Raw genomic sequence first — 24,914 nt, 5'->3', positions numbered from 1 at the left:
TGTATATAGTGTGTATAGATGTAAACAAAAAGTGTGTGTACGGTCTGTGTAAAGTGCATACAAAGTATATCTATGTGTGGTTGCTGGCTGTATGTATTTAATTTGATTATTTTCATAACACAAGTCTAGTTAGGGCAGGAATGTCATGTCATGAGCCTGTGAGACATGTGACAAACAGCAGGGAGCAGTGCTACAAAGGAGAATCACACCTATAAACTGGGAACGACCCCCTATCAGCTCTTGAGTCCTGATCAGTCAGCAGTGAGGTGGTTAAAGGTAACATTAAAGAAAGAATTAAAGCAGCTCTATGAGGTTATAAAAGTTCATTAACGTGTTCTCTCACAGGCTTATGTGAGCAGTGCAGCTGGGAGTCAGGACAGGCTGAATGGCCAGCGACACCCTGTGAGGCTTACACACACAGGGTCACACAGCTTCAGATGAACAGCAGGGGTTTCACTCCCCGCTCTCCCTCACACAGTTCCTGTGTGTGTTTGCAAGCCCCAATCGGAGCTGAAGGAGATCAGGTCATGAGCTCAATGTTCAGAATTGCACAGGCAGAGTGAGAAAGAGCGAGGAGGTGGTGGTGGGGGGGCGTGGAGAGAGAGAAACCGAAGAGAGGTGTTGACACTTGTCTTGCAATGGGGCTGGAGTTGGAGCTTGGAAGGCAAACCAAACACAGACCTGTCTCCTCCCCTTCTCCCATTCTATATTAATTCTCCTTGGAACTACTACTGAAACAGCTGTACATGATACTCAGAGCACAACATCACAAACTTCAGACAACTCTGCTTCAGACTCTGGCAACACTGCACCTTTCCCTTCACGGACTATCAGTCTGGAATATTTATTCTTGCTCAGCATAAAAGGATTATTGAAATGCAATGTTGCCCAAGGATCCATCTGAGAATTCTAACAATGGTAAGTAGCAGAGCAGTTTAACAATTTCCCCTGGCCTGTGGCAACACAATATTCTATTACTGCAGTGTTGTTTGTAAATTGAACATGTATAGCAGGTGCTGACTGCTCTGGCAAATTAACCTCTTTCAGGTTTGCCAAACCTGAACAGTTTTCCAATTTGTACATCAGCTTCTTTCTAAATAACAAATCCAATGTACATAAGATTATAGGTCATTCATAGAAGTAGAATGTTCAACAGCTACAATCGGTTCTTATGTATAAGGCTTTGAAAGTAAGTTTGTGTTTAATTAATGTAATTACTATATTACTCTGTCAGTGATTATATAACATTTTTTTCTTGTGTATTTACTGAAAGTTGAAAAACATATATTGCAATCTTTTTTATACATATTCTCTAATATGATATAATAATTTGATATGCAAATTATCAAAATATTTGTAAATCAAATTTGAACTTTATTTGTAAAAGACTGTCTGGAGACACAGCTGAGAAAAACAGCTGAGTCAATATAAAGCATCTCCACAGAAGTTGACTTTTACAAGATATATGGTGTCAGAATGGTTTCTTTCAAAATCATTTTATTCTGAAATTGTTATATTGCTAAGCCCTCTTCTTAACAAGCTTACTTAGTGCTATACTATGCAGAACATTCCAATGAGGTTTAATGTTTTGGTTGGTGACCTTTTTACAAAGTTCACTTGCATTCAGAGAGATTAAATAGCTGGTCAGGTAAAATGCTTGACTTCGAAATAAACTGTTATATAAAAAATCGAGTAATCAAATCTGTTGCATCGTGAAATGTGCTAGAAAAGGATGAAAAGACGTTAATTAAATATGGTCTATGATCTTGGTCAATGACATTAAATATTACAAATATTTACCTTATTGTAAAGTTTTAAAAAATATAGTAATTTATTTGAGTTTTTTAATCTGTTTGTTGTCATCAGTACTAATAAACAGCATGTTAAACTACACTTGGAATTTACAGTTTTCATTCTCTATACAAGCAGGGGGAAAAATTGATTGATCAGTGTCAAACGTTATGTAACTGACCAGCTAACACACAATAAATCATCTCTGAGTTATCAAGGTCAACAGAGATAGATTTATCCAAAATAAAACTGCTGATGATGCCTTCAGGATAAAAACTTGAACTGGTTGGTAGTGAGGATTTATCATTAACACCTCAACATTTTATTCAGCAAAAAGAGTGTTGCAATTTGCCCTTTGGAATACAGACTTACACTAAACTGGCCTTCACATTAATTATTATATTACTATGTGAATTGTTAACAAGTCTGAATGTACAGTAACTCTTTTCACAAAGGTATGTTACAATACACACTCCAGTACAGGACAGCTTCAGTACAAGCTGTGAGAACATAGTGGTTGTGGATATTCTTGACTGGTCATTTTTCATATTTTAAATCAAGCTATATCCATGTTATTTGAAGTACAGCAAAATAAATACAGTCTAGTAAATCCCTTTGTCTTCTTTCACAATTACATACAGCAGCACATATTTTTTCAAAGTTAAACTTTGATTTATATTGTACATCATTTATCTATTGATTTATCAATTGATAATTAACAGGGTTAGAATAGGACAGAATATGGTCAAGAATATCTACCATATTGTTATTATAAGATATATAAGAATATATTAATATACCTGAGAAGACACTAAGACACATAACATTTCTCAAGTTTCATAATTATCAACTTTAAATTGAACCTTTTCACCCTCAATTTATAACTGCAGGTAAGGCTGCCACATTACACAACCAAATTGAATGGTCTCCATTATGTAACTGTTGTTCTGGGTAATAGGCGGAACGGCTGAGAAATCTCTATGACAGTGATGCAAATGGAACTCTTGAAGTTTAAAGAAATCACTTACTGAGTGGAAATCAAATAAACTGTATATCAAAGGGAGGTTAGGGTGCATTAGCACTGTTTTTCTGTGACTCTTTCTAGGTCAAACTCTAGTTAACCATTTGGGAATTATATACAAGAGGGATAACAGAATTAGCAAGGGAAAAAAACATTTATAAACTTCCTACATATTCTTTCAAAAGGTTAAACAACTGAAGTTCTCTCTTTTTCTGCATTATTCAAATGAAGCCTTTACCTTTGCAACTGCCAGTCCATAACTCTGCTCCTCTGGTATGTCCAGCCAGCTATCCCTGTCAGGCCATATTTGTTTCAGCTCTTATGCAATCCTGCTGTTGACCCTATGTGATGCTTGCTAGTAGTAAGCCATTCATACAAGTAGGTGATAATTTTCACCTTGATTTGCAAGAGGATACAATAAACCAATTAATGTGGATTTCAAGGGGAACTTTCTCCCCTTATTTCTTTTACTCTCTGTAAATGTCCATCTCTTCCTCAATGTCCATACTGCTGCTGTCACTCACCTCTCCCTTCATCCACTAGGAAGATAAAAGAGGTGGGAATATGTCAATACAATGAAGGGACTGAGGTTTGCAGCATTTGGCCTAAGCCATCTGAAAAGGGAGTTTGCAAATAACATATTTAAAAAAATGATTTTTCAAACCGTTCTTATAAAGAACCGCAACATGCAAGACATTTGTAGACATTTGTTTTCTGGCCATAAAACCTAGTTCAGTTCAAGCATTCCATAACCATTTCAATGGTGTAAAATATGTGTACATGTTTGGCTTATGGTGGCCAAAGGAATACCTAGAGAGACATGGAAATAGTGATGTTGTCATGCACTTCTAACATGAATGAATCTTACATGAATCTAACATGTAAAAAAAGCGTACACAGTGCTCAATGTATATGGTTAGAACCAGTTGCCAGACATAGGATACACACACCCCGAGGGCAAATACCCCCAAAACCTCGGCCTGGGGAGAGGGGGCCAAAATGCACTTTTACTGAGATATAAAATGGCATTGAGGCAAGAGCCCTATAATTCACTGACAACACCCCTCCCCCTCCAAACCCCACCACAACCACACACGTTTTAAGAAGTTACCCAGAAAGAGAGGCATAACATACACACTACTAGAACCCAAGCAGCCCCCACAAGCCCCCTCCCTGTGGCTGGATGGCATCCAAGTGGGCCCCTGGAATCTTCCACCCTCACTAAAACTAAATAAAACCAACCAAAAAATGGCGTGCATGAGAACATAGCACTGCTTTATTCTGCAACTTGCTTGGATACACTTTTGATTGAAAGTTTCAATGTGTTTTCGCCAGCGTCCCTAGCAATCCTCAGACTCCCCGGACACTTGATACGAACTCCACACAGAGAACACATCAACTAATACTGACCTGTGCAGGACACCCTGTTTGCATAACAACTAAATGTGTTACTAGATACAATCACATGCATAGAGACGGCAGAGTTAGGAACGTTACCTTTATGAGCCAGCAAGTGACATTTTATTTTACACTCGAATAATGAATTAGATAAACTGAGCTGGAGAACATAGCTGTGCAGATTTTCTCGGTAGTTAATATTGACGTTTTTGCAGCCTCCTTCTGAAAAAGGACACAGGAAAGTGATATCTATATAGTGGCACAGGCCCAGCTGCCCTCTTTCCGAACTATGCCAGGCATTCTGACAGGCACTGACTGATAGCCCAAACAAAGGGCTGTGGAAATGCAGAGAGCTTCTCTGCATCAAGAGGAAGAATCATATTCCAACCTGGCACGGAACATCTGAACTCACGGATTTAAAGTCCCTGCTTGGTGGGAATATGATCCTTGCAGATGGTTACCTCATATGGATTTCGATTCCTCTATAAAGGCACTGCACAACTCAAGTGTTGGGTTGATAGTATTTTAAGGAAATGCTTAAACCATTCAAGAAAATAGGACCCACTGTGTGTGTGTGTATATACACTCACCTAAAGGATTATTAGGAACACCTGTTCAATTTCTCATTAATGCAATTATCTAACCAACCAATCACATGGCAGTTGCTTCAATGCATTTAGGGGTGTGGTCCTGGTCAAGACAATCTCCTGAACTCCAAACTGAATGTCTGAATGGGAAAGAAAGGTGATTTAAGCAATTTTGAGCGTGGCATGGTTGTTGGTGCCAGACGGGCCGGTCTGAGTATTTCACAATCTGCTCAGTTACTGGGATTTTCACGCACAACCATTTCTAGGGTTTACAAAGAATGGTGTGAGAAGGGGAAAAACATCCAGTATGCGGCAGTCCTGTGGGCGAAAATGCCTTGTTGATGCTAGAGGTCAGAGGAGAATGGGCCGACTGATTCAAGCTGATAGAAGAGCAACTTTGACTGAAATAACCACTCGTTACAACCCAGGTATGCAGCAAAGCATTTGTGATGCCACAACATGTACAACCTTGAGGCGGATGGGCTACAACAGCAGAAGACCCCACCGGGTAACACTCATCTCCACTACAAATAGGAAAAAGAGGCTACAATTTGCACAAGCTCACCAAAATTGGACAGTTGAAGACTGGAAAAATGTTGCCTGGTCTGATGAGTCTCGATTTCTGTTGAGACATTCAGATGGTAGAGTCAGAATTTGGCGTAAACAGAATAAGAACATGGATCCATCATGCCTTGTTACCACTGTGCAGGCTGGTGGTGGTGGTGTAATGGTGTGGGGGATGTTTTCTTGGCCCACTTTAGGCCCCTTAATGCCAATTGGGCATCGTTTAAATGCCACGGCCTACCTGAGCATTGTTTCTGACCATGTCCATCCCTTTATGTCCACCATGTACCCATCCTCTGATGGCTACTTCCAGCAGGATAATGCACCATGTCACAAAGGTCGAATCATTTCAAATTGGTTTCTTGAACATGATAATGAGTTCACTGTACTAAACTGGCCCCCACAGTCACCAGATCTCAACCCAATAGAGCATCTTTGGGATGTGGTGGAACGGGAGCTTCGTGCCCTGGATGTGCATCCCACAAATCTCCATCAACTGCAAGATGCTATCCTATCAATATGGGCCAACATTTCTAAAGAATGCTTTCAGCACCTTGTTGAATCAATGCCACGTAGAATTAAGGCAGTTCTGAAGGTGAAAGGGGGTCAAACACAGTATTAGTATGGTGTTCCTAATAATCCTTTAGGTGAGTGTATATATATATATATATATATATATATATATATATATATATGGGTGACAAATCATAGGAAAAATCTGAATAAATGAGTGGAGGATCATAACGAATGCAGATGCTTCCAAAGATGTGTACTGCATGATACAATTAAGCAATTAACATCCTAACATGCTCTGTGGCATGTATAAAAATGCTGAGCAGGCCCAGTTAACCTTGATTTGGATAAAGATAGCAAGAGGAAAGGATCTAAAAAGTGACTTTGAAAGAGGAGTCATTATTGGGGCACGAATGGCAGGAGCTTCAGTCACAAAGACGCTCAACTAGCTAGTGTTCTTGACAAGACGGCGAGCGCATGTGTGGTGACACCAAGAGAACAGTACAGGCCTGACTGCTGGACCCCTACAGTGAGGGGGTCCGGAGGCTCTGGTATGCTGTGGGGGGCATTTTCCTGCCATGGTTTGGATCCACTTGTCCCCTTAGAGGGAAGGGTCACTGCAAATCATTACAAACTTATTCTGAGTGATCACCTTTATCCTATGATGAAACATAGGAGTGGTCTCTTCCAGGATGACAATGCCCCCATCCACAGGGCACGAGGGTCACTGAATGGTTTGATGAGTATGAAAATTATGTGAATCATATGCTATGGCCTTTGCAGTCACCAGATCTCAACCCAATTGAACACCTATGGGAGATTTTGGACCGACGTGTTAGACAGCGCTCTCCACCACCATCATCAAAACACCAAATGAGGGAATTTCTTTTGGAAGAATGGTGTTCATCCCTCCAGTAGAGTTCAGAGACTCGCAGAATCTGTGCCAATGTGCACTGAAGCTGTTCTAGCAAAAATTACTGAGACACTTTATGTTGTTTTTTCCTTTAATTTGTCACCCGTCTGTGTATATATATATATATATATATATATATATATATATATATATATATATATATATATATATATATATATATATATATATATAATGGTTTGATTATACTAAAGGAGTTATTGCAATTAATTGAATATGATATGATAGGCTAGATAGATTTGGGAAGTGTTTAAATCTGTCACTAGCATAGCGGTAACAATGTTCAACGTGTAGGGACACTCATGTTTACTGCAAAGTCGATTGCACTATGCTGTTTCAGAAAGGGACATCTATTGGTACATGTAATGTAATCTTTGAAGAGCAGGGAGTGGAGGAGGAAGATGAAGAAGAAAATATTTGAAATATCTGAACATTGATGCAGTTATGCATTCTCTGTGATATAAAGACAGACACAGTAGGATACTTGGCAAGAAGAATATCCTAGTTCACCTCCACAGCACAGCAATACATCCACTTCTCATGTCCTCCTCTGTCGCATACACACACCTCCTCCACTGGTTATGTAGCAGAATTGTGCTGCATTCTCAAGCACATGGTTACCCACATGGTCCCTCTGTGCTGATGCACTGCAAAGCTCTGGCTCTCACGTTCATGCAAAGCTGGCGTTTCTGCCCCTCATTCATCAGAGGCAGACAAGCTATGAATCCCGATATTTTCTCACTGCTGGTGTTACATCATTGTTTTGTTGCTGAGACAGGCTGCTCTGGGTGTGAAGCCGGGACTCTGCTCTACGATGAAAAGCAGGTTTAACACAAGATTAGAGCAAATGAAAAACACCACAGCTACTGCAACTACATCTTTTGTTTTCCTGCTTGTGAGTTTATTCTAAAAAAAAGGGAAAAAAAAGAAAAGAAAAAAAGGCTGAAGAAAGGTAAATCTGGTGATTTTCCAACAGCTGGATGTTATTCTGGAAAATACATAAATTCTGGCAATAAACAGTGCATACGGTGTATCTGCATGACAGAAGAACTTCAGAGTCAGCACAACAGACTGCTTTTGGGGATATTTCTCAATAAACACTGCTAATCCTGATCTGAAAATATTATTACATTGACATCTGCAAATATATTTTGCTATAAAACCCTAATCCCATGGCATGGGATTTAACAATGTAAATGAACTGTGAACAACATAATCCTGTCAAGGAACCAGGGGACCTGATTGGTTCAAAGACATTATTGCTGCAATAAACAGTCCTGGATGTTTTTGAATTCATGACAGACAAAATATTACTTTCTGACGCTCTGTATTTCAGTAGCTCTTTCATCTCAGCACATCCCTCTGGATTGTTTTTTAAATTGCAGATTTATATAATGTTGTAGGTGATTATGCTTTGGAACACTATCCAATCTCTTACAATTCAATAACTGCCTTTTATTGAGTTTTTCAACACCTACAAATACATAGGACTGTACAGAAAACAGCATCAAAAAGGTAATGAAAATACTTAAATTAATAGGGATAATGATCCTCTGTTTGTTTATTTATAAGTGCCTGAAATGCAATTTCTGCCTCTGGCTACTGGGGTTCCTATAGGTGATGGTTTGCAGATGCTTAATATTCTGATCTTGGTTACCATTTAATGATTAATGAATGTATTAATATATACATTCCTGTTTGTTTCACTATAATGCAATATATAATGTTTCTTCCAATTTGAATAATAGGTCATATTTGGCCACAATTTTCCCTGCCCATCAAATGGAACAGTTCAGTTCATTTACTGAGTTTGGTCTGCAGAATTCTCCATCTTATGCAACCACACCCACAGGTTAACTGTTATGCACATGTCTCAGCTAAAATTAAAATGTGACTTGTATGTTTAGCCTACTTCCTTTTACATACAGTCTTTGGTGTTATTACTATAATTTCAATGCAAACGTATATTGGCAGTATTAAGGCAGATGTCATTCAAATGTATGTATGCATGCACACATGTATGCATATATGTATGCATGCATTTATTTTTAAATGGTATTTTGTTCAGTGCATTATATGAATTCTCCAACTATTTGCAGATTAATCGTAGCGATAAGTGTCTACTTTGCCTGCACAATCCCAATTATCATTCACCTGCCGTCTGTCACATTAGTGTATTGTTATTAATCTCTCTACGACAACGAGAAAATAAATGTATATATCTATGTTATGATGTATGTGTTGTCATAAAGTAATCATTAACTGAATACGCTTTTCTTATCAGCAGGTTGGATAGCAATACACATATGTCACTATTATAAAACAGAACATACGTATGTGGATAACAAAATAGAACCATATGAATATGCATGTACTACAACAATAACAATTTGAATGCACAAATGCAAATGATTTTAAATTTCCCGCCATATTTACATCACCCTTCCTCGCTATTGTGCACCACTGACGCAAATACACTGCCTACACAGTCTGAATGGCGATTGCAGCAGACTCGCAGGGCAGAGGGAGCGGAGCGCAGACCCAGCTAATGATCAATAGAAAACCCCCACAAATGACACGGATACGAACAGTAAGTCCATTAGGTGATTCTATAGACCTCGCAGGTGGGGTGGCGTTTTCCCAGCGTCGTGTGTGGGGGGTTATAAAATGTACATATGTCGTTTTTATGTGTGTAGCTGATGCCGGTCCGGTCTTTCACTGCTGGGAGAGGAAAGCTTTCTTTGTGTTGTTGGTGATGCATGATGACGTGCTGTCGTGGTGACACACAACGGCGCCTTTGTTCCCGTGAAAGACTTTGCGAAATATACGAATATGTGTACGAAATGCATTGCCGTGATGATGGAAAAGTGATGAAAACGTTCATTTCTGTGGGCAATAGGGCTTAACCTCACGATCACTGTATATATATATATGTATATATATATATGTATGATATAGGCCCATTTGCTCTTGAGCGCCGTATGATCTGACCGACTCGCCACCTTGGGTTCAGGATCACGGGCGGCTACATATATCCTTCCGCGCTGTTACTGTTGAAGGGATAGAAAGACACAATTGTGCTTGATCTCGGCATCATTGTTTCATTCAGTTCAACATATTTTTAATTTTGCCTTTGTAGTTATACTACGTAGGCAGCTCGTTTCTGTCTAGGCTGTGGGGGTTATGGTTTGGTGTTGAAACTGCAATGTGTGTTATTATGTAGACTTTAAAGACGTAATGTAACTGAAAGTTAAATGAAAGTGTGTCCTTCTACTATAGTATAAAGTCTAATTATAAATGTCCTTTTACACTAAGTGGTTGTAATGATTTTGACTTGGAATAGGAGAGCGTTTCGTTTTCTTTTCCGGGATGTTGGCCTTGGCCTAAACTGAGGCCGGTTAGCCTATAATTAGACATCAGATTACTGCTTCGACTGACTACCATTACAACCATACAATGTCCATGTCTACGTTTGAGAAATATTCACTATTGATATGAATACGTTTTCTACAGTATTGTTTTGTCCTGTGGTGTGCCTAGATCGCCAAGTTGAACGTCGCTATAAATATGAATGGTAACAAATCTAAATCACACTTTAAAACCCAACAGGGTTAATCCTGTACATTAAAAGGTGAAACATGACATTGTACTTGTTGCTATTCGCAGTAATCGCACCGTTTGCTTTCGGCCCTAAAAATAAACCAAAGCCGGTTAGCGTTGGGTGTCAAATGAACTTCTTCCACTGGCAAAGATTTATTTTTTTAGTCTATTTTAAAACAACAGTTTAGTTGAACACAGCGAGTTGTGAAAACTTGTCTCACTGTATCACACCCCGCAAAAACTGCAACGTGGCCGCGGCGGCTGTGGAACTGAAATAGGACAATGAAAACTCCACCAAACCGAAAGGACACAGACATGTGTTTTTGTTTTTCCTTATATGACCCGGACTTTGTTGCAATTTACAGATAAACTGCATTGTCCTTTCCCATGTCGTAGGTTTCCGTATTATTATTATTATTATTATCTATTTGTACTATCTAAAGCGTGGAGAGAGGGGGTTGACGTCACACACCGTTTTTTCCACTCTTCTACCGAAGCCGCACTTCCTGGAAAACTGACCAGTTCTTAAAGTGCTGGGTTTCAAGGTAGATCGCATGTACGTGTGTTCTGCCCTCTGGCAATACCCCTGCACAACACCTGGCACTTTAATAAAGAAAAAAGGGATGGATTGTGATTTGTAACAGTATGACAAAATGCAGATTTTTAATCTAACTTTTCCTTTTATTGCTTCGTTAACTGGAATCTACTAGTATAGGAGTGGCCAACCCTGTTCCTGGAGAGCTGCAATCCTGCAGGTTTTACACTTCTCTGTAAATCACCAATAACTGGAATCTTTAACACAGGGACATTTTGCATAATTAAGACCAATAATTGACTCTTAACGGTCTGGATAAAACAAAAACCTGTAGGCCCTCTGGCTCTCCAGGACCAGGGTTGGCGACCCCTGTACTCATATTTTAATTTTGCCAGTTTGATCACGGTACCAAAAGGATATATTTGTGCTTACTTCTATACATTTTGCTTTGATTTTTGTGTCACTCTAGAAGAGTGGTTCTCAATCCTGGTCCTGGGGACCCCTTGCCCTGCTGTTTTTTAACTTCAACAGAGCTCTCAATTACTTAATTACTAGTAGGGTACTTAATGGAACCCTAATTTGCCTCATCTGAGATCTTAAAATGGAACTTGAAATATCCAGCTTTTTATAAGCAACACAATTTAAAAAGTCAATTAGTTCAAAAGTCTAGGGTTCAATTAAGTAATTCAGAGCTCGGTTGGAACAAAAACCACCAGGGCACGGGGTCCCCAGGACTAGGATTGAGATCCAGTTTTATAGCAGGAGTGGCTAACCCTGGTCCTGGAGAGCCATGGGGCCTACAGGTTTTTGTTCTATCCAGATTGTTAACTGCTTAATTGAAACAATTGTGGGTCTTAATTAGGCAAAATGTCCCTGTGTTCAAGGTATCAAATTATTGGTGATTTAGAGAGTCTTGGAAAACCTGCAGGATTGTGGCTCTCCAGGACCAGGGTTAGCCACCCCTGCTTTAGAGGAAGAACTGTTGACTGGTGTGCATGATCTATACAATTATTATAGAGTGGACATGACATTGTCAAGTATTAATCAGTCCCCTTTTTTCTGTCATGTAGTTAATTTATATTACTAAAGTGCATTAATAGTCAATAGTACATATAGAGAACTTTAAGCTTACAGCTCAAGAGTAATAAATAAGTACAAACAAGCAAGTAGTCAGGTTCCCAGTCCTTTTACCAAAACCATTTATAGTAGGCCTATTTGCTCACTCTATATTGTGTAGGTCGTCTGTTGCCTTGAGCAAAGCAGAACTGAGCGCTGCTTCTTCATAGCCCTGCTGTGTGAAACTCTTTATTTGACTCATTCAGCTCTGAAATGCCATTTGCCATTACCAATTTTGTTTTCTTTAAAGTGTCGACCGTTTTTAGTCGGCGCCTGTTGCAGCATGTGTCTTCTTTTGAAAGATGACAGATGAAGCAATTGGGGAGCGAGCAATTTAATATGATCACTCCAGAGAAAGGAGGCAACCACACCACTAGGCATGAAATAGCTGAATGAGTAAGGCAATGGGGACCCTATTAACCACCAATTGCCAATCCTAGCCCTGGGACCCCCTTGGCTTTTTCCAACTTCTATGAATCATACTGCCACTTACAGTTTGGTCTCCAGAACAGAGAAGTGCAGTGTTAAGTCAGTGAATGTTCAAATAAATGGATCTGAAACATGGAGCATTAGTGGGTCACCAGGCCTAGAGCTGGATAACACTGCTCCAAATTTACAAGAATGTAACTTTGTTGTGAATACATCTGCACAGTCCTGAGCTGCTAAAAAGCTGTACTAAAGTCAAGAAAAACAAGGCTGGGAAAGATGTCATGTCAAATATGCAACAGCACGAGAAGTTGTGAATTATTAAAATCAGTGGCATTTTATGTCCCCAGTTGACCCTGCAATATAATGGATTTGTTTGGTTTAGAAGATGACTACAAAGGATCAGATTATGACTTTTCTCCCCCATCTCTTTGTTTTTTGTTGTTTTTCAGGTTACCCCAATGTAAAATGGAGGATAGCTTTGATTGCGACTGTGGTGAGCTGGAGCCACCCGATCATTAACAAGAGGATCTTGGTGTAAGGAAAGCTGCCAGACTCTAGTTGTTTAAATGTAATAATAATACAAAAAAAAGTAAAAAAAAAATAAATAAAAATAATTCTGAAATATTTTAGTGCTAATTGGCACTGTAGAATGACGCTGCTCAGGACCAGTCTTACACTGAATGTATCTGCACTGTGAGGATGATATTTGGCGCTCTTTTATTTAATATTTTTTATGTTAGCTTTTTATTTGGCCTCCAGATTCATTCCATTGTAGTCCTTCAAACACTAGTGGAAATTTAAACTTTTAAAAATAAAATAAATAAAGTTCAGGAGTTAACCTCTGCACTTTTATGAAATATGACAATACAATTATTTGCCTACATATCAGTGTTGGGCTTTCTCTGTTTTTCTCTTGAGAAGCTGTGAAAGACAGACGGGGAACATTGCCGACTGAGCTGGTCAGCTTGTTTAGTCAATTTTCAGAAGGCGAAAACTAAACCGGTTTTAATACAATGAGCCTTGCACATCTCCTGAATTTAAGAAATTGTTAAATATATATATATATATATATATATATATATATATAAATAAATATAACCATTAATTCTCCATAGAGAATTCTAATGTTATAAATTCAAGTAAATACAAAACAAAAACAAAACAAAAAGCTAAAAAAAAAAATGGCAGAAAAGTTTGAAAGCCTAATGAACATTCATGGCTTTGATTTGGGTTCCCGCTACATGGACTTGAAGCCACTTGGCTATGGTGGCAATGGTCTAGTGTTCTCTGCTGTGGACAATGACTGTGACAAAAGGGTTGCGGTGAAGAAGATCATCCTCACCGACCCCCAAAGTGTGAAACATGCCTTAAGGGAAATCAAAATCATCCGCCGCCTTGACCACGACAACATTGTCAAGGTGTTCGAGATCCTGGGACCCAACGGGAGGCAGATGACCGAGGACGTGAGTTCGCTGACCGAACTCAACTCCGTGTACATCGTGCAGGAGTACATGGAGACGGACCTGTGCAAGCTGCTGGAGCAGGGTCTCCTGTCTGAAGGCCATGCCCGGCTCTTCATGTACCAGCTGCTCCGGGGCCTCAAATACATCCACTCAGCTAACGTCCTGCACAGGGATCTCAAACCTGCCAACCTCTTCATTAACACCGAGGATCTGGTGCTGAAGGTCGGGGATTTCGGATTGGCACGCATAATGGATCCCCATTATTCACACAAGGTAAGTTTCTAAGATGGACTGTTGTATTTCGTTTAATTGGAGCTTGTGGTGTTGAGTTAATCGCAAATCATTTCCAAATTCAAAATCGTTCACTAGGGAGGGATTCTGTGTCAGTACAATGAAGCATAGCAGTTTCCTATCCGGAAGGCATTCAGTGCTAGTCTCATTTGTACTTCAAGACAACAAAAAGCCTGAGTTCCTGAAGGTAAGGAAACTGACGCCTTGGCTTCCTATCCCAGAGGATGTGGTTCCTCCAAATAACTGTCAAGGGCCCATGCATATTTCCTTTAATAACGTCAGCATCCTGCTGTTTAACCATTCCAATTTCAGTCTTCGACAGGAGTTTGCTTCATGAGAAAGGGAGGAGTTGGGAAATTGGTTTTGTGAGTTGAGTAATTTCCTTGTTAAGTTTGCTTTACCAGGTTTCACAAATTCTAAAGTGTCCTGCTTTAAAAAAAAAAAATGCTGTGAGATAGCTAAACTCCTAAAACGTGTATTTGCTTTTCACTTGCTACGAAGAGTGAAACACAAACCCATTATTTGAACCAGGTGTGGACTTCTAGGTGTTTTGCGGAGCTCTAATAATTCAACTGATCGGACAACAGGTTTTTCAGTGTCCTCTGTGGAGGCAAATGTTGCACGTCTCCTATCCACTGGGGAAAATGTGGTGTTTGTTGAAGATTGCCTAAGCAACTATAAATTGTGACGCTCCTGGCAGTGTTCTCTAGCAAATGTATGAAGTGGCTTCAGTGGCAGACCGTTGATCTTCCTGTTAAATGTCACAGCTTTTGAGTCAACATTCCTGTCGGAGAAGGTTTGAGCTTACAGCGAAGTCTAATAATGGCATGATCATATACAACAGCTAATTTGGGGCAGTCCTTTATGAACTTGTGGGTAACCCCTTAAAAGATTATCCTTGTCAGATTATAAGCACACTTACAGCTTTCACTCGCTGTCACAGGCTTGCTATTGTTAGATTGCAGAATAGAACTGCCGCCAGTAAGATCGTGCATCTTGCATTCAGTTGTTGATGCAAGGGGGGGATTTACTTGTATGATTTCTTTCTGTTAGGAGCGAGAATATTTCCAAATGTTGCACTATCCGGTGAGGTGTGCTCACAGAAACAAAGCCCCGTCAAGATGACATGGTTTCACTTAACTCTCTCTATTCAGGGGAGTGAAATATAGAATACTGGAATAGTGGAATAGTTTCACTGCATTTCTGCTAAGCTTGTATGTTGTTTCCCCTAGGTGGTTTGTACCTGAACAAATGTGATCTGCATTTGAACTTCATTATGCATATTCATTGTGAGCACATGGGAGATGCTACCTTAGATCAAATTAATATGTTGCCTTCTTTAATAATCTTTAAGGGCACTGTGTTCCTGCCAGGCCCACATGAGTGAAATCAGGATAGACAAGACTGCAGGCAGCGTGGTGACTTGCAGTTTCAAACTGGGATTTCGGTTCAAGTTCCAAATCCTTGTGTCACCGGAGTTCAGCTGGGCAGGAGTCCCTGAAAGGCATGAGGATTGATTGCCAGCATTCCTCCACAGCTAGTTTGGTTTGTCAGACTTGTGCAGTGTTGTGCAAATGCAATCTTTTAGATTTGACCCTGTCTGAAAGCCAGTCGGGGTATTTCACAATTTGTAACAAGGGTGCACGTACGTTTCACTGGAGTAAGGCATTAATGTCATGCCTTTGGTAGTTCCTGGCTTCTAAATTAAGAGAGCCTATTCACATGCTGTAAAAAAGAAGGGTCTTTGCTTTTGTGCTTGGGAAATAAAGCATGTGTCCATTTTAATGTGTAATACAAATCCTATATAAACGGCTTGTTTCCAGTGTGGATACTGGGGTCCTGCAGAGATCTTAAAGTGAAAGCTGGAAAGTAACTCCTTTTCCTCCTCCTCCTGAGAAATTTCCATGGAAAAAGGGGAGGCTACTTCTGTTTAATTTTGGTGTGTCTGATGTGGAAACAAAGCATTGTTTTTAATCTTAAGCAGACTACATAGGTAAAGGCACAGGGATATAAATCCAATTAAATGCCTGTATATTAATATAATCATGTTTTCAGTTCAGTAATGCCAATGCTCAAAGTTTCAGAGTTATAAGGATCAGGGCCCTGTTTTAAGCAGCTCTGTGGTGGTGAGTGCTGTCAGAGCCTTCTTAGACACACAAGACCAGTCTGCCACGAATTACTGTTTCCACCAGAGGCATGCCTGGAATTTGCATTAATTTAAATAACATATATTAAGTCTCTCTCTCAACCCCACCCCCATCTCTGTAACAACTGATTAATGACTGGGTCTTACTGATCTCTTCTATTAATCTAGTTTATAATATAAGATTTATTATTTCTTCTTCCCTCGGATATGCGAGGCACCCTGCACACATTTGTGATTGTAATCCGTGTCGGTGCTTCTGGAATTTGTATACTGTAGCAGGAGAGCATTTTCATACTGTGAAATGGTGGCCGTGTCCTAGTTGAGTAAATGTAACGATAACTACATGCAAGTCAGCATGAGAATCGAAAGGGTATGTGAGTGGTATGTTAAGGTGTTAATGGTTTGTTAAGAGAACGTAAAAGGTGAAGTGAAGACTGACAGAGGCCACACCTGCACAGAGTCATTTAGGCAGTTTCACTAGAGTTTTCAAGCAAGAGATTACGTCAGTTCCTGATACTGTCGGCTGGTCCTGGAAGTGACTACACGCATGCAGGGAGGCAGCTGTTGAGGCTGGCTGAAAGGCAGCAAGGGAAACCGCAGACAGTCGTCCTTTCCCATCTAGTTCAAGAGCTGCTGTAGACTGCTGCACAGGCCGTAAACCCAGCCTTCTAGCTTCTTGTTTAGTCTGTAAATGGTAGTTTTCCACATTAAGACTGGACACGGTGCACTCTCTCGTACTGCACTTGTAAATTTACTGGATATTGAATGTTCCAGTGTAAGTCCTAGTATAAATGGGCTATGGTTCCAACAGCAAATATTGGCAGTGCATGATTTCATGTTGGAAAAACCATGGTGTGTTTTACTTTAAAAACGCAGCTGACATTACATTGGGTTGACAGCTTTTATTTTTATCCAAAATCTGGAAAGCCAAGTGTGAAATCGATACTGTGCGCTGTTTACATCCGAATTAAGGCTTGTTTATTTTGTTACAGCACGTTCAGCGCATCATTGGGAAAACCTCCAGATATTCACCGTGTGAGCTGGCAGAACTGGTCCAGAGTAATAACACCAAATATTTAGTTCTATTTTTAAAGCGCTCCTCATCTGTTATATAATTCTTCATGGTGTGGTCAAAATATCCTAGAAATGTTCCTTCAGTAGGCATGGACAACCCCATGGTTTAAAAGATCACTAATTTGTTGATTTTAATTTGGGCATTAATGCAAAGCTCTACCCTCCCCTAGTCATTAAAGAGAAAAGGTTAATAAAACTTAACTTTTCTTGTTTCTTTGAAGAAAATACCATAATAAAACACCGTATGAATATTTTGGTGATTAAGTGAGTGTACAGGAGGAGCCACAGCTCCAGCCTTGCTTTCTGGTACAATGACTAATTGAGCAAACGCCTACAGTTACAACCTGGCAAAAGACATAGCCTAACTAATGGTCAAGGCTGAAATACAATTCCAGAGTCCACAAGGAGATAATACAAAGAGAAGTTCATACTAAAGGAGAGATGATTGTAATAGACGATAAAAGGCTCTCCGTGCCTTTACAGCCTCTATGGTGACTTCATATGGGGGAAAAAATAACTGTAATGCACTACACTTTCATTTTACCCAGTGCTCCAGACTGCGACCATTTTTTGAGACAGTGCGAGTATTTTTTACAACTGCTCGCACATGTGCGACCGGCAAATATGACTTTTTTTTTTTAATTTCATGTTGAAAAACGAGGAGGGAGCGAGTCTGCCAGAGTTGGCCGATGTTAGTGCTTTTCCGCCACACAGAGCTGCTTTTTCTGGCACCAAAATCTTGCTGGTCTGGAACCAAAGAACCAGTGACGTCAGGGGCCGGGGGCCGGTAAAGACGTCTCTACCAAAAGTGATTGGCTGGAGTTCAGCCGCCATGTTTAAAATGCCAGCAGAGACGCGAGCAGTGAGGAGAGTTTTGATTAGAAATTAGGGAAATCAGCAGCAACAGCACTCTGTCAGAGAGACACTACAGTGACAATATGGTCTCACCAGGTCAATCATTCGTTAGGAGTTGGCAAATGGCAGCAATGAGAGACGACATTATATATGATGATGAGAGTTAATGCGACGATATAGATTGACCAGAAATGTTGTTTGTTAATGAACTGGTCATTAACTGGTCCTTACGGGCAGTTTCTTCCGCCACTGGCACAAATGTGGTGTTACACCGAATCCAGTACCCCTACGAGTCATGTGTCCCGGGTTGGTTTGCGCATGATTAACAATTTATGAATAAATGTATTTTCTTAGCACAGGGCGAATTACACAAAACATACATATTCTACAGTAAGAGAAGATCAAATACACAGTAAGATCTGTTACAGTAGTGAGCTTTGCGAACGATCACACGCCAGCAGTGCTGACAATGTATTATTATTATTATTATTATTATTATTATTATAACTTTGCACCCACTTTCCACCCTTTCTGGTTTGTCCTAACATGTGAACACATTTTGGTGTCATATGTTTGGGATGGAAAGTTTGTTAAAAATAAATCCCCCTTCGGATGTAAGTCTATTTAGTATGTAATCCATCTTGTGTAATGTCCTGGTTCAGAGACGGCTTGGCGTTTTTCCGTAATGATGTAATGATTAAGTACGCTCAAATTAAGCAAATATCCATTTTTGGGTTTATTTTTGGCTGCAGGATCTCTGTGCCTAAAAATATGGGAACTTTTGGCAAGGTGAAGTGAGTCATTGTAGTCTTTAGATTTATTTATTTTTTGTTTGCATTGGTTTTACCTTCAATTGTGACTGTTGAATTATTCTGTGAATTCTGTGACTAACTGTTTCAAGGTGCCCTGCCAGGCTCGGTACATTGTTGTTGGCTTCTAGTGGGCAAACTCTTAACCTAGGTTTTGTTGCTGACAGTGGCCTAAAACTGCAGATTTATGTCATGGATCTGTCTGGCTGGTGTTGCACTTCAGGCACAAGAGGGGAAAATTAGGGATTATCCCTAGTCTCCACAGGGATGTCAGGAGCAGCTGAAAAAGGGTGCACAATTCTCATGTGATTTTCACATGCAACCTCCCCCCTTCCTGTGCCGGTGTGCAGTACAGCCCAGGATAATCCAAGGATTTGTCCTGTTTATTTATTTATTTTCCACCAGCTTCATATTTGTAAGAGTGAAGATGGGAGGGGCCCTATCTACATATTTTAAAGGACAGAAAAAATAATTTGACCCAATTTCATTTGCGAGCACAAAGGGAAGATTCAAGAGCTCTGCAGGGTATGAGACAACAGAATGACTGACATGTGCCTTCTCTTTCAGGGCCATCTCTCTGAAGGTTTGGTCACAAAATGGTACAGATCTCCCCGTCTTCTGCTTTCCCCCAATAACTACACCAAAGCCATTGACATGTGGGCTGCCGGCTGCATCTTTGCTGAAATGCTGACTGGGAAAACTCTTTTTGCAGGTCGGTTTACTGGGTGTAGATTATTTTGATCTTGATGATAACAAGATCTTTATTTTCTCAAAATAAAATTAGATTTTGCTTGTGGGTGTTCTCTGCACCATTCCACAGAATGAGATTACTTGTTCATTAAGTAGTTTGTATGTATTGGATGGCCAAAATCCTGTGAATGCACAGTAGATTTAGGAGTAATAAATATGTTAAAAAATTGCAAAAAGCATACATTATTTATGAAACTTTTGCTTTAAATTATTTATGAAAATAAAGAAATGCATTCCCAGTAGTGTAGTCTCAGATTGTGTGTAACGCAATTGATCCACACTTTGACCTTGCTTACTTTAATGTGTGGTTCTGCTGCTCTGAATATCCAGGTGCCCACGAGCTGGAACAAATGCAGCTGATACTGGAATCCATTCCCGTTATCCATGAGGAAGATCGTCAGGAGCTCCTCAGCGTCATCCCCGTTTACATAAAGAACGACATGTCCGAGCCACAGACTCCCCTGGCGAAGCTGCTACGAGGTGTCAGTGCTGAAGGTGATGCTTGCAACAAAAATGTCCCTCTCCACCCCCCTGGTTGTTTCTCACTTTATCCATCCAGCCTCTTCAGTTTTTGGGGGCTTTTTAAATAATATTTTGGCCTGAACAAAAGTATCAAAATGAGTATATTTTACAGCTGGATTGTTTTGCCCCCAAATGGTAACATTAATGCTTTTCATTCTGTGGGCAGCACTGGACTTTCTCGAGAAAATCCTGACCTTTAACCCCATGGACCGGTTAACTGCAGAAGAAGCCTTAGCTCATCCCTACATGAGCATCTACTCCTTCCCACTTGATGAGCCCATCTCCAGCCACCCCTTCCACATTGAGGACGAGGTGGATGACATCCTGCTAATGGATGAAAGTCACAGCCACGTGTATAACTGGGACAGGTAAGGCTGTGTCCAATTCTCAGAATATCTGCTGTTTTGGATCTTTAGTATAGTTTATTTTCACTGTGATGAAGTTCCATGTCAAATTGTTTAGCTGTGGAGCCTCTACCTTTTTAAAAAATGTTTTCTGTAAATCTGTTTGTGAGTGAAGCCTGGATCAGATGCATTTTGCAACATTTCCTGTGGATTGCTGTTCGCAGGTATCACGACAGCCAGTTTTCAGACCAAGACTGGCATCTTCACAGTAACCACGAGGCTGATGAGGTGCAGAGAGACCCTCGGGCGGTGTCAGACGTGACAGACGAGGAAGAAGTACAGGTAGACCCCCGTAAGTACATGGACGGGGACCGCGAGAAGTTCCTGGATGACCCTGCCTTTGATTCCCTCTTTCCGAGCGAATCTTCCTGGCAACACGAAGACCATCATGAAAACAAGTACTGTGATTTGGAGTGCAGCCACACTTGCAACTACAAGGCGGTCTCCCCCTCATACCTGGATAACCTGGTGTGGCGTGACAGTGAGGTCAACCATTACTACGAGCCCAAGCTCATTATAGATCTGTCTAACTGGAAAGAGCAGAGCAAAGAGAAATTGGATAAGAAGGGGAAATCCAAATGTGAAAAGAACGGCTTGGTGAAGGCTCAGATAGCCCTACAGGAGGCCTCCCAGCAGCTGGCAGACAAAGACAAAGAGAAGAACCGCAGCTTTGACTTTGATTCTTTCATCGCGAGCACCATCAAACTGAGTCTTCAGCCAGAGCCGTCCGAGGTCGGCCTGCTCAATGAACTGAACAGTTCCGTTTCCCAGATAGAATCCAAAAGCTCCATGTCCAAGTCTGTCAGCCAGGAGAAACAGGAGAAGGGGATTGTCAACCTGGCACAACTGGAGGGCCGGGCGCCCAACCCCTGGGAGAGCCAGTTCGGTAACGTGGGGGTTGGGGAGGAAAGTGGCCTGATAGACGAAGTATGTTGGGATGTGAGGAAGGACGAGCAGTTGGAGAAAGAGAATACGTACACCAGTTACCTGGACAGGCTCTTTAGTAAGCGAGAGGAAACTGAGGCAGTGGAACCAGAGCCTGCAGAAGACAAAATAGTTGGGGTGAGAGAGAGGGAGGAGAGCTTCATTGGGAGAAGTGGGGAGATCGTGTTTAACATGCAGTTTGAATCCTTGGCTCTACCTGGGTTTGATAGTTCTGCTGATTCGCCACTCAAGTCGATACAGGCCACCTTAACACCCTCGGCAGTCAAATGTTCCCCCCAAATTGCCCATAAAACGTACAGCAGCATTCTAAAACATTTAAATTAATTATAAGATTTTTTTTTTTTTTTTATGGTAGTATTACAATTATTTTACTTGAATCATTTCATAACTCTGTTTTGTTTTTGTACTGCAACTATTGTTTAAAAAAAAAAACTAGAGCATTTTTAATATTATTTTTTTAATTTAAGGGTGCGTTCATAAATTTGTGTAAAGTGTAAAATAGTGCTGTATAAGAAAGGTGATCAGCCTCATTTGGATAATTTATGTTCACACCCCGATTTGAAAACTGGCATTTCATTTGCACACAGTGTAGACTAACAAAGATGGTGAAAATGAAAGAAAAGTAATGCAATGCAGGCAAACTGAAACAGTGAGGAATACGCACTAATGGAAGGGGAAGCCGATATCGTGAAACTCAACAGGCCAAAACGGTGGAACTTGTTTCACATGGAACAGGTCTCATAATGGGGAAATACAAGCATGAATATTTTTAGCTTTTATTTTAATTAAAATTTTATTTTAAATTTTCAAAAGTCTAACTTACTAAGGTATTTTCCTAGAAAGGCGTCCTAAATCTTTTCATACTGTAACATTTCTTCGACACATGATGCCAGCAGCAACCATGAAATGTAGAAATTGGTACACATGTGTTATCTACCTCAAGGTAACAGCAGTTAGTGGGAATCCAGGAGACACGCTAGTGCTTTACAAGCATGTACTTGTATGTCCACTTTGCCAGCAACCTAATCCTGAAACCATTTAGTGCGCATTTAATTTTCTTTTTTTTTCTTTTTTGTATGCATTTGCCATAGTGAAGTGTTAATATACATCATTATTTATTTTAGTAGATCTGATATTTATTTTAATTTTGTAGATTCATCGTGACTGTTCCGAATCTTGAAGCATTTGATTATTTTTTTTGTTTGAGCACTATGGTAAGGAGTTTTTTTTTTGCTAGAAAACATTCATCTGCTTGTGGTTAGCAAGCTTTCCATGTTCCATCATTTGTTTTCTTTAGGAAAGCACTCACTGTGTAAAGTTTAATTTTATTGTATTACTTTTTTGTTATTTTATTTATAGGTGCTTGATATTTCTTCAAAGAAAACAAAATCAGCTTTATGAATTTGAAAATGCGCCTAGAAGTCTTAAATTCTTTTTTATATATACAAAACTTAATGTTAGAATTGTGTGCATGGCAGTAACAGATGGAAGGTACAATACAACTAGGAGTTAAAGGTGAAGTATATTGTAAGTCATTAAGTTCATTTTAATTGTATGTTTTTATTACAATATATATATATATATATATTGTGTGTGTGTATGTGTATATACACGCATACTTTATTTTTATTTTCAAGCAAGCATGATTAAATTAGGTTAAAGTGTAGCATGTAGAACATTTCTGGAAATTTGTTTTGACTTTAAATACTGGTACTTATTTTCTTTATCATTGGTTCCCCTGTTTAAAAATAAAGTAAAATAAAAAACAATGGCCAGCAAACATACACAATCTTGTCAGTTTTAATTTATTTAACGTGTTTAAGGCATGTAGCCTATTGTCTGTGATTAAATGCATCCTCTATGGGCCAGGATGGACCAAGTGCTCAAAGCTGTTCATGTTGTTCTTACATCAGGAAGATTACTGATACACCATTTACTTTGTCTTCCTGTAGAAATAAGGGATTCAGAAAGAGATCTCAAGCTCTAAAAGTAGTGAAACTTTGAAGCGGACACAAACTGTGTTAACCATTGTTGGTAGTTCTGTATTTTGGATATCCAGTGCTAAATTTAAAGTGGTTCTATTTCAGATGCACTGTCCTTAGTCCGGTCTTCAAAAGACTAAACTGCAATTGAGAGAGCACAGTGCATTTGCATAAGAAGGCTGACAAAGGCACTACCCATCTATCATGCAAATGTTCAATGTGAATTATGTTTGCATCCGTTTTACCTTAAAAGGTGCCTGGACAGTGAACAATTTGCTCAAGTCTGAATCCCAGGGTAGATTAAATGTAACCTTTTGCATCCATCAGAGTCCTTAAAGATTTTGTTGTAGATACAGTATCCATCGGCTGCTTCCATGACAATACTCTCCCTCTGGGGGGATCCTCTGACAACATCACTTATCACTAGCAGTATACAGTTACGGTCTGTGATAAAACAAATTGTTTATGCTCAACTTCACAACGCACAGCTGTTTGTGCATTATAACATGCATTTGTTCAGGTTTATAATTAAAATCAGTCTAATTTTTCCAACACACTTAAAGCAACAGGTTACTCTGTGGTTTACATAACTCCCTGCAGGCTTTGCACAGGCCTCCCTTTTTCAAATGCGGCCTACATGCACCACACAATCTATTGTCTGCATTAGATGGGGAAACCTCTCCATGGAAAACAAACCTACTAAGTGTTATCTAATGCACCATGATTTAGGACTAAAATGAAAGTAGTTCTGACACTAAAACAGTTAAAAGTTATTTTAAAACAAATGCTCTGAAAGGCAGATACTGTCATCTTAAATGACACTGACATGGAATAATTTCAGACTCTGATCTACTCTTGAAGAGCCAGCACTGCACACTTTTTTTTTTCCCTCTCTGTACATATGAAACGCTGGGTTTGGGGGTAATAGAAAAATACTATTAACCTAAATGCAAATCTAATCATATTAATGTATATATCCAATATTTCAAAGTATTTTCAGCAGATTGGCTTTTGTGGGAAGAGGTAGGATGTGTGGTTCATGTCCTTCGCTACAAGTCCTTCTTAACATACCTGAACCCCAGCCAGGGTAACCTAAGGCCTACACTAAACAAACCAATCAGCACTGCAGATTTGCTACATGACACTGGGTGAAAGCAGATAGTCCTGAGAGAGGGGGTGAGCAAAACC

General features: G+C 39.9%; 1 protein-coding gene across 2 annotated transcripts; it reads left to right on the top strand.

Moving 5' to 3' along the window:
• The first annotated feature begins 652 nt into the window (after window positions 1-652).
• On the top strand, window positions 653-23,533 carry mapk6 (mitogen-activated protein kinase 6). 2 transcript variants are annotated; one of them, XM_066701376.1, is made up of 6 exons: window positions 653-918; window positions 12,935-14,221; window positions 19,691-19,835; window positions 20,204-20,368; window positions 20,562-20,763; window positions 20,964-23,533. In XM_066701376.1, exons 2-6 carry the CDS (start codon window positions 13,667-13,669, stop codon window positions 22,066-22,068), a joined length of 2,172 nt encoding a protein of 723 aa, XP_066557473.1. In that variant the 5' UTR covers window positions 653-918; window positions 12,935-13,666; the 3' UTR covers window positions 22,069-23,533. The 2 variants fall into 2 exon arrangements, with proteins under 2 accessions (XP_066557473.1, XP_066557472.1); XM_066701375.1 differs by lacking the exon at window positions 653-918 and adding an exon at window positions 9,271-9,395.
• The last annotated feature ends 1,381 nt before the right edge of the window (window positions 23,534-24,914 follow it).

The sequence above is a fragment of the Amia ocellicauda genome, chromosome 4 (assembly GCF_036373705.1).
Source record: "Amia ocellicauda isolate fAmiCal2 chromosome 4, fAmiCal2.hap1, whole genome shotgun sequence".
NCBI lineage: Eukaryota > Metazoa > Chordata > Actinopteri > Amiiformes > Amiidae > Amia > Amia ocellicauda.
This window is presented reverse-complemented; position numbering and strand designations above follow the sequence as displayed.

Excerpts from the sequence above, each read along its gene's own strand:
- mapk6 (XM_066701376.1), top strand. The coding sequence starts at position 13,667 with ATGGCAGAAAAGTTTGAAAGCCTAATGAACATTCATGGCTTTGATTTG. Across the intron at positions 14,222-19,690 it reads ATCCCCATTATTCACACAAG|GGCCATCTCTCTGAAGGTTT; the intron begins GTAAGTTTCTAA and ends CTTCTCTTTCAG. Across the intron at positions 20,369-20,561 it reads ACGAGGTGTCAGTGCTGAAG|CACTGGACTTTCTCGAGAAA; the intron begins GTGATGCTTGCA and ends TTCTGTGGGCAG.